The 8,828-nt window shown below is 44.5% G+C and overlaps 3 protein-coding genes across 3 annotated transcripts in view; 2 read left to right on the forward strand and 1 right to left on the reverse strand.

Moving 5' to 3' along the window:
* LOC104814528 overlaps positions 1-1,204 on the forward strand; it is a 2,822-nt gene extending 1,618 nt beyond the window's left edge. The window contains exons 3-4 of the mRNA XM_010542611.1: positions 353-540; positions 803-1,204. Of these exons, the coding sequence (XP_010540913.1) occupies positions 353-540; positions 803-990 (376 nt within the window). The 3' untranslated portion in view covers positions 991-1,204. The remainder of the gene's footprint in view (positions 1-352; positions 541-802) is intronic.
* A 1,079-nt stretch (positions 1,205-2,283) lies between these two features.
* Positions 2,284-5,157, forward strand: LOC104814530 (auxin-responsive protein IAA11). The gene is made up of 5 exons (XM_010542614.1): positions 2,284-2,754; positions 3,591-3,868; positions 3,971-4,106; positions 4,246-4,307; positions 4,868-5,157. The coding sequence occupies exons 1-5, from the start codon at positions 2,498-2,500 to the stop codon at positions 4,882-4,884; spliced, it is 750 nt and encodes a 249-aa protein (XP_010540916.1). The 5' UTR covers positions 2,284-2,497; the 3' UTR covers positions 4,885-5,157.
* Positions 5,008-8,828, reverse strand: LOC104814529 (MDIS1-interacting receptor like kinase 1). The gene is made up of 2 exons (XM_010542613.2): positions 5,914-8,828; positions 5,008-5,813 (listed from the first exon to the last, which is right to left on the reverse strand). The coding sequence occupies exons 1-2, from the start codon at positions 8,537-8,539 to the stop codon at positions 5,401-5,403; spliced, it is 3,039 nt and encodes a 1,012-aa protein (XP_010540915.1). The 5' UTR covers positions 8,540-8,828; the 3' UTR covers positions 5,008-5,400.

Consider the following 8,828-nt stretch of genomic DNA (forward strand, 5'->3'; position numbering starts at 1 on the left):
CCCCCCCCCCCCCCACACACATGATTTTTTGGTCTCCCATATACAAACGTGATCTTCACACTGATCCTTCTCACGCACAATGGGATTTAACTAGCTACTGGAATATCCATTATGTTCTTCTTTTGGCCGTTTACTCATTGCCGCCCCATGCTGTGCAAAGTTTTCTGTATTTGTTTCTTCATGTAGTTCATGTTATCTGTAATATTTACATTGAGCCAAAGATGATAGTGAAACAGGATTTCAATAATTGTTCCACAGATTGATTTTAGTTATTTTTTGGGGCTCTGTTTCGTTTTCTGAATGGGATTCTCTGTTGTTGTCTGTTCAACTCTTTGCCTGGTGGATATTTTAGCAAGGCAATGGAGAAAGTGATGAAGAATCAGGCCATAATTGACGCAATAGGAGAGCCCATCAAGAAGGGATCGTGGTACAACGCAACGCTAGCTGTTGCACAGAATAGACACTCGGTGTCTTGTTCATTTCCAGTGAATGGACCACAAGGCAGCGGAATCTTGCATCTGAAAGCTGTCCGCAGTGGAGGTATTTTTCTCGATACTTTGGCCTCCACTCCATTCACTGCAAGTGAAATTTTTGTCCCCTCTCTATCTAATGAAAATGATCAAGGAAACATTCTGATGAATTAAAAAATCATTACAAAAGTAAGTCAATCTGAGCATCTCAACCTCAGCATCTCCATCAGTAGTATTTAACACAACTGTGGTTGGGTTTCTCATGCCGAATCTGTTATTCTCTCTCGTGTGAATCTTAATTCCAACTTTCTTTTTCGGTTTGGGTGGAGCAGAGGATGGGTTCATGGCGTTTTTGAGGCAGAGGGAATGGGAGATTCTGATCATGGACGCACTTGTTCACGTCCCTTCAAAAGAGGGACCTGACCAAACCATGAGAATCAATGTCTCTGATGCTGCTGTCTCCCCTTCTGCATGTACGGATTGCAAACTTTCCGTACCACAAGAACCGAAGAAGATCTAAAGAAAGAAGTTCTGTTCAGTTTGAGTTCATTCATTCTTTCAGTCTTGCCAACGAAACTTGGGTGGTGTTATTATTCTCAGGTCATAATACTCTCTCCATGGGCGCGTATACACAACGGCTGGTTTCTTCTTGTCAGTGACTGGACTCTGTAATAATCCTCATTTGTATGCTGCCTTTGTATGGGTTATGGGAAAATGCTCGGTTCCACTTTCAACCTTTTCCCAGTTAGGTACGGTACGGTACGATACGATACGATACGATACCGGTTAGTACCAAACGTGTCATCCGGTTAAACAATTACCGCTGGCGGCGCCACGTGTCGAAAATACGGCAAAGTTCGGACGCCTACGTGGGGTATACGTCTGAAGATATTTTGCGGTGTAGCACGCTGTACCGAATCTTATACCCTAGTGGGGCCCTCTGCGAATTGTTTGGTTTTAATTGGTAGCAACGGACCAACGGTGGGCTATAGATGTCTTCCATCCAGACGACATGGTCTTTTATTCGGACAGCACCTAAAAAAAGGGATGCTTTAACACTTAATTGATTACTGAGATTAGATTTAGATTAGACTATAATTAATTGTGATAATTGTTGTTTAGTAGGTTGAAATCTAGAGTTTAGTTGGATTCACGTACAACCGTCAGATTTGGGAAATGGGTGATCGTGAGTTCCTCCCTTTTTACGTGGGGCCCATGATGTTTGGTCTATTTATTATATCTCACGGATCCAACCGTTGTCGATTCTATTTTCCAAATACACAAAATAAACATTGCTAAAACGCATTATACGATATGAAAAACTCGTGGCTGTTGTGTCCTTTTCTTTTCCAAGCGATACGGTATTGTGTCGAATCAAAAGTCAAATCATCCATAAATCACCCCACAAGAAAAATGAATTATGATTTAACCACCAGATTTGCCAAAAAAAAATTTTATAATATTTGGTCGAGGTGGAATTTGAACATGAGAAATACCAAGTTGATTATTTCTGTGATTGAAAACACCAGTCTTTTTAGTTTATTTACTAATAAATTCGGCTATTTATTCTCGAATTTATATTTTTTTAACACGGTAATTTCTAAATTTGTTTATGATCGTGCATAATATTAATTTTTAAATTTGATTTTGTGATACATTTATAAGCATATATTTTTCGAGATAAAATTGACTATTTCCGGCTTTTTTTTAGTTTATTATTTATATTGATATCAATTTTATTGGAATAATAGACTTTTTTTTATTTGGTGCTAAGCATCCAAAAAAAGGAATAAGGGGACAAATTGTAGCGGGGGAAAAAAAAAAAGGGACAAATCCCACCCGTAATGTCTTCTTGTTCATCATTTGTTCCCCCGTGAAATTCTTCCTCACTATTTGGCTACTTAAAGTCGAAAACTTTACGTCAAATTCAACCCATCTCTTCTTCCCTTGCAGAGAATCGAATCCTCTCTGAGATTTTCTGTGACTAACAGCATCTGGGTCCGGATCCTCCGAAGCGGATTTCTCGGATGGAAGGCGCTTCCGCGAGTGGGTCGGCGTTGACGGTGTCGGACGATGACAATTTCGTCGTTTCTTACGAGGATTCATCTTGTCCGGTGGAGACCGAGATAGAGCTCGGTCTCACGTTGAGCCTCGGTCCGAAGGGCCAGCGAGATTCTGGGGGTTCGTGCTCTGAGGATTGTTCTTCTTCATCTTCTTCCTTGAGCAGAGCTAGCGCGACGGCTGGCATCAAGAGGACAGCTGATTCAATGGCCGTGACTAATGGGTTAGATCCATTTCTCTAAAAGACAAAAGCTTTTCTCCCGTGTTCTTGAAACTCTGAGTAGTTATGTGTTTAATGCTTGAGGGTTGATGTGTATCTGTAGATTTCTAGGTATTTGATTATGGAAGAATTATCTTTGTTAGACTGGAAATTCCATGGTATTATGCGGTATACGCTGGAGATTGTATATGATAATCTCTAGAATGCAGAGTTTACGAGGTCTACCTGTTTATTTGGGATTTGAGAGCCTTACTTGGATCGTAATTATCTGGAAGTTTTCATGTTATTATGATCATCAGTAGGATCATAGGCTAGAACTGTGTGTCCTTTCAATCATGGTTACCTAAAAATTTTACATGATTACATGTTTTTTTTTTGCCGGAGACTAGATAGATACTTATCCTCATAATAGCCAAGAATAGATGATTGCGGATGCTTTGTGACTTTGTCTATATCATTGTATAAAACTTTGTTTTGATCATGTTCATCTGGGAATTTCTCATGATTATGGTTAGCCATATAATCACACGAGAACTCATGTTTTCTGGGATTATATAAGACAGTATCTTTGTGGTTATCTGGATATATTCCTTTGTCGTGTGTCTCTGTAAATTTCCATCGGAGAGCATATGTTTATTGGAGAAAAAGCTACATCGGTCCCTAAAACATGTATCTTGGAGAATTTTATGTTGTTTGATGTTTATGCTGTTGTTTTATGTAATGTGTTTTGAGTTGTGGTCTGAGCCTGTCCTGTGAATAACAGTTCACAGTTTCAAGTGATTTAATCATTGCCATGATTCTCTGTTGAGCTTTTGAAACCTTGAAACATGAAATCACAGGCAAGTTGTGGGGTGGCCGCCGATTAGAACTTACAGGATGAACAGCATGGTTAACCAATCTAGGACATTAGCCATTGGAGAGCTGAATCCAGAGACTGGCAAGAACATAAACAAGAACAGAACGGTTGCCATAAGCAATGGGAAGATCAGAAACTCAATGTTTGTGAAGGTGGCTATGGACGGAATTCCCATCGGAAGAAAAATCGATCTGAATGCTCATAGGTCGTACGAGTCATTGTCAAAGACACTGGAGGAAATGTTTCTGAAACCATCAGCAGGTGCCTCTGCAAATTTCCAGTCTCTTTTGCTTATTTTCACGAGGCTTTCTAAGAGTAAATTGACATGCACCATTCTCAGAAGGTCGGTTTTTGTTCAATCAGGATCGAGCGTAGGAGAAAATGATGACGGCCACGCGGAAACACGGACAAGGAAACTGCTAGATGGGGCGTCTGGTTTCGTGCTAACCTACGAGGACAAGGAGGGAGACTGGATGCTTGTCGGTGATGTACCATGGGGGTATGTATGTATATTTGCGCATGTCATGCTATGTTCTATATTCCGATCATCTCAAAGTTGAAAACTTGTTATCCATAGTTTATGGACCCTGAAAACTCCAGACCCTGAACCCATTTTTAACTTCTGAAACCGTTTCCAGGATGTTTCTTACCTCTGTGAGGAGGTTACGGATAATGAGAACATCAGAAGCCACTGGGACAGGTAAGGCTAGAAGCTGAATCAACCTAAAGCAAAATGTCTCCAGCGCCTTGATCGATTTGAAGGTACGTCATTTTTCCTCCTCTCAAAAGAAATATTCCGTCAAATTTTTTATAGATCTGTATGGCTAATTCACGGCCCTTGTGATTCTCGCAGAAGCCGCACAGTCTTGCAGAGTTATTCTAGATATAGTCGAGTCTTCTTTTCCGGAAGGATTGCCCGAAAATGTAGCTGCTGGGGACAGCAAATTGCCGGAGACTCTAACAAAAGCCGTCGAGCTGCTCCCCGAGCTGTGGAAACTTGCAGATTCTCCCCGTGAAGCGATTTTATCGTACAGACGAGCATTGCTCAGCCATTGGAGGCTCAATCCAGAAACCATGGCACGTATCCAGAAAGAATTCGCTGTTTATCTTCTGTATTCTGGAGAAGAAGCTGTGCCACCAAACCTGCGTGCTCAGGCGGAGGGCTCTTTCATTCCAAGAAACAACATACCCCCCCCCCCCCTCATTATGCTATTTGCCACAATTTGTTATTGTAACCATTGTCAAATCCTTGTTTTTCAGCTCAAATGATCTCATGAACCTATTTTGGAACGGTTTTTTTTATTAACTTGGAGCCTAATAAAAGTATAAAACGGAGCGAAGACAAAACACGTGAAGCGTCTTGCCCTACAGTTTCAGCTCGGCACTTCAGTTATTACATGTTTTTTTTTGGTTCATCCTAATCCATGTCTTCTGTGGAGTATACACACTGTACATCACCTCCTCGTGGAGAACTATAATAGAACTCGAGATTTTGCTTGTAATTCACACACGTAAACACACATACAGAGATGGTTGGTTGTGTTATGTTATGTGTGTGTCCATGTATATGTGTATGTGTGAAGACTGTCTGATTTCTGCATTGTTTCCGCCATTACTGTCTATTTCTTCTTGCAGGTACACTTCACTCTTCAAAGAGTTAAAAAAACATATCTGAAGAAGGTTATATACCACCTGGGGAAAAAGGACAAGCTCTGAATTTAGCTTCTACATACATAGCATGAATCAAACGAATCAATAGTTGAGTGGCCTTTTAACAAATCTGTTAGAACATCCTACAGAAGGCCATTTACAGGGGAAGCGTTAACAACTGGTGCTGTTTCCTTCTCGTTACCGTTTGTGTTCTCGCCGTTGCTGCTGCTTTTTCTCCTGGGTTTGGCCTCTGCCAGCATCGTTATCGCATCTCTCATGGAGGGTCTGTCCTTTGGGAGCTTAGCAGTGCAGAGAAGCGCGATTTTCAGAACTAAGATCATCTCTTCTTGAACATGTCTGCAGTTTCCGACATTAGGGTCTAATGTCTCTTCGAGTGGTCTGTTGTCTCTGATCTTCCTTCTGACCCATTCCACGATGTCCACTGATTCTCCAAACTCCGACTCTAATGGCTTCTTTCCGGTCAAAAGCTCCAACAGTACGACGCCATAGCTGTATATGTCTATCTTCTCATCCACCTTCAGGGTGTATCCGTACTCTGCAGTTTCATACGTCAAAAAAACAGAGCATCGTAACCGGTCCAGATCACAATTCCGTTAATCAAATCGAACCGGAGAAGTTCCGGTTTTGTGTCTTACCGGGAGCGATGTAGCCGTACGAACCGGCGACCATGGAGACCGTCTCCTTCTTCCTCGCCATCATCCTGGCCAAGCCGAAATCGGCTATTCGAGCTTCGAGATTGGCATCGAGCAAGATGTTGTTGGATTTGATGTCTCTGTGGATCACCGGAGGGTGACAGTCATGGTGGAGATATGCCAGGCCTTGAGCGATGCCGACGGCGATGTTGTACCGGGAAACCCAATCGACGAGCAAACTCCCGGCGGATTGTTTGCCGTGAAGCGCGTCGCCGAGATTTCCGTTGTGCATGTACTCGTACACGATCATCATGTTCTTGTCATTGTACAGAGACCCCAGGAGCCTCACGATGTTCCTGTGACGGAGTTTTCCCAGGAGATTCACTTCTCCGACGAAATCTCCGGTAGTTCCCGCCTCGATGTCGGCGGCGGATCTCCACAGTTTCTTCACTGCGACTACCGTGCTTGACCGCGGCATCTCGGCTTTGTACACGATACCGGTGGCTCCCATTCCGATCATGTTTGATTCTCTGATGCAGGCGAGGATATCGGAAGCTGTGAATCCTAGCCTCTGGAACGCCATTAATCTCCATGGCCATTCGTCCTTACTCGCCGTCCCGTCGGCACAGAATCCGTTGGAATACCGTCTCTTGTACAGAGATCTCGCGGCGATGGCGAGAATCCCGAGGGCTAGAACCGATGAGATCCCGATCAACCATCCCGCGACGATGCGTTTTCCATGGAGACTCCCGTTCCTCGACATCGCCGCGAGCCGGCTGCATGGCGGAAGAACGCCGCCGCAGAGACCGGGATTTCCACGGAGATCGTCGGGGTTTATCGTTCTGAGAAAGCCATTCATCGGGACCAGACCCTCGAGCTTGTTGTACGAAACGTTCAGAACTTCGAGTGCCGGCGAAGTTCCAATACTCTCCGGGATTCCTCCGGTAAAGGAATTGTTGGACAGATCGAGCACGGCTAAGGCCGACATCGTCGTGATCTGTCTCGGGATCTCCCCGGTGAGTTGGTTGTTCCTCAGGTTTAAGGTCACGAGCTTCTCGCAGGAAGCGATGCTGGATGGGATGGTTCCGATAAGACGGTTGGAGGAGAGATCGAGTTTCGTAAGCGAGGGACAATCCTGGAACTGGTCGGGAATTTCACCGGAGAGGAAGTTGTCGGAAGCCAAAAACACCTGGAGACTCCGAATCGAGAGAATCGTGGAAGGTAGGGACGAGCGCATCTGATTTCTAGAGAAATCAATGAACGAAAGCGAATTTGAATCCGAGATATCACCAGGGATGGCTCCGGCGAGGCGATTACCAGCTACTTCGAGCCTCTGGAGCTTCTCAAGCTTGCCGAAACCAATAGGGATCGATCCGGTGAGCAGATTGTTCTGCATTCTGACGCGAACCAGAGACCGACAACTTGACATAGTCGCCGGAATCTGACCGGAGAAGGCGTTGTTGAACAGGATGAGCTTCGTCAGACTTCCATTGCTGCACAGCGTCAGAGGAATCTCGCCGGAGAACGCGTTTGACGAAACATCAAGCCACTGTAACGGAGAATTCTTGCCCAGATCACCCGGCAACTCGCCGGAGAAGGAGTTGTTCCAGAGCTCGAGAACCTGCAACTGCGTAAGGCTGCTGATACTGGGAGGAACAGAGCCGGAAAGATCATTGCACATCAGATTCAGGAGCTGCAAATTGTTCAGGTCTGCTATCTCATGGGGGATCTCGCCGGATAACGAGTTGTCGGAGAGATCAAGAACCTTGAGGGAAGTCATGTTGCTGATTTCTGCCGGAATATTGCCGGTGAAGTTGTTCTGATACAAGAGAAGTGTCTCCAGCGTCTTGAGCTGTCCCAGCTCCGATGGAATCTTGCCACTGAGCTTTCCGATGGCCAAATCAAGGTACCTGAGACTGGACATGTTCCCGAACTCCGGTGGAATCGAACCCTCGAACTCGTTGTACCCAAGAATCGCGCTTTCCAGAGAGGAAAGCTCGCCCATCTCGGCTGGCAACTTCCCGGTGAGGTTGTTGCCGGATAATCCGAGAAACCTGAGCTTCTGCAGATTCTTGACGGAATTTGGAATGGATCCTTGAAAGAAATTCCCCCGGAGATCAAGAACTTCTAAAGAGACAAGGCTCCCGATTTCCTCCGGGAGATTCCCCGAGAGATTGTTCCCGGAAGCGTTGAGATGAACGAGCCCAACTGATTGGTTACTCAGTGTAAATAGACTTCCATCGAATGAATTCTGGCTGATGTCTAAGAATTGCAGAGGAGGAAGAAATCTCGGGAGGGTGGAGTTGAAATCATTGCATGAGATGTTGAGAGAGACAAGGCTCCGAAGCTGTCCGACTGAATCAGAGAATCTGCCGGTCAGATTCATGCGGGAGAGGTCGAGCTTCTCCACATTGCCATTGGAGTTGCACCAGACTCCAGTCCAGTTGCAGTGGATATTGGGAACCGAAGTTTCTGGAAGCTTCCAGTCTTTGAGGTTGCCCAGAGAGTCGACGAGAGCGGATTTCATGGAAAGCAAAACGGAAAGTTCATCGTCGTTGTTGGAAGCAGAACCAATGTAACTGTAACAGAGGAACAGAAGTAGAATCTTGGTGAAAAACCGCAACTCCATCTTGAAATCCTCAGTCTCATCAGCCTCTGCAGAGATGTGTCTCTCTTCAGTTCATCTCCCTTGTCAGAGTCAAGCGAACATGCAAGAGAGTGAGGTAGAAGAAGAACGGTTCGTTGTGTAGCTGCTGGATATTATATAAAATTATTATACGCAACGTATGTATACGTATGTATATAATGTATAGCGAGTGGAAATGAATCTTAATGTTAAAAATGGAAATTACAGAAGGAGATGGAGGTGTTTGGTATTAATGATGTCTCAGAGATATTTTTTAGTCGTTCTCTATCAA

Source organism: Tarenaya hassleriana, unplaced genomic scaffold (assembly GCF_000463585.1).
Source record: "Tarenaya hassleriana unplaced genomic scaffold, ASM46358v1 Cleome21, whole genome shotgun sequence".
In the NCBI taxonomy this organism is placed as follows: domain Eukaryota; kingdom Viridiplantae; phylum Streptophyta; class Magnoliopsida; order Brassicales; family Cleomaceae; genus Tarenaya; species Tarenaya hassleriana.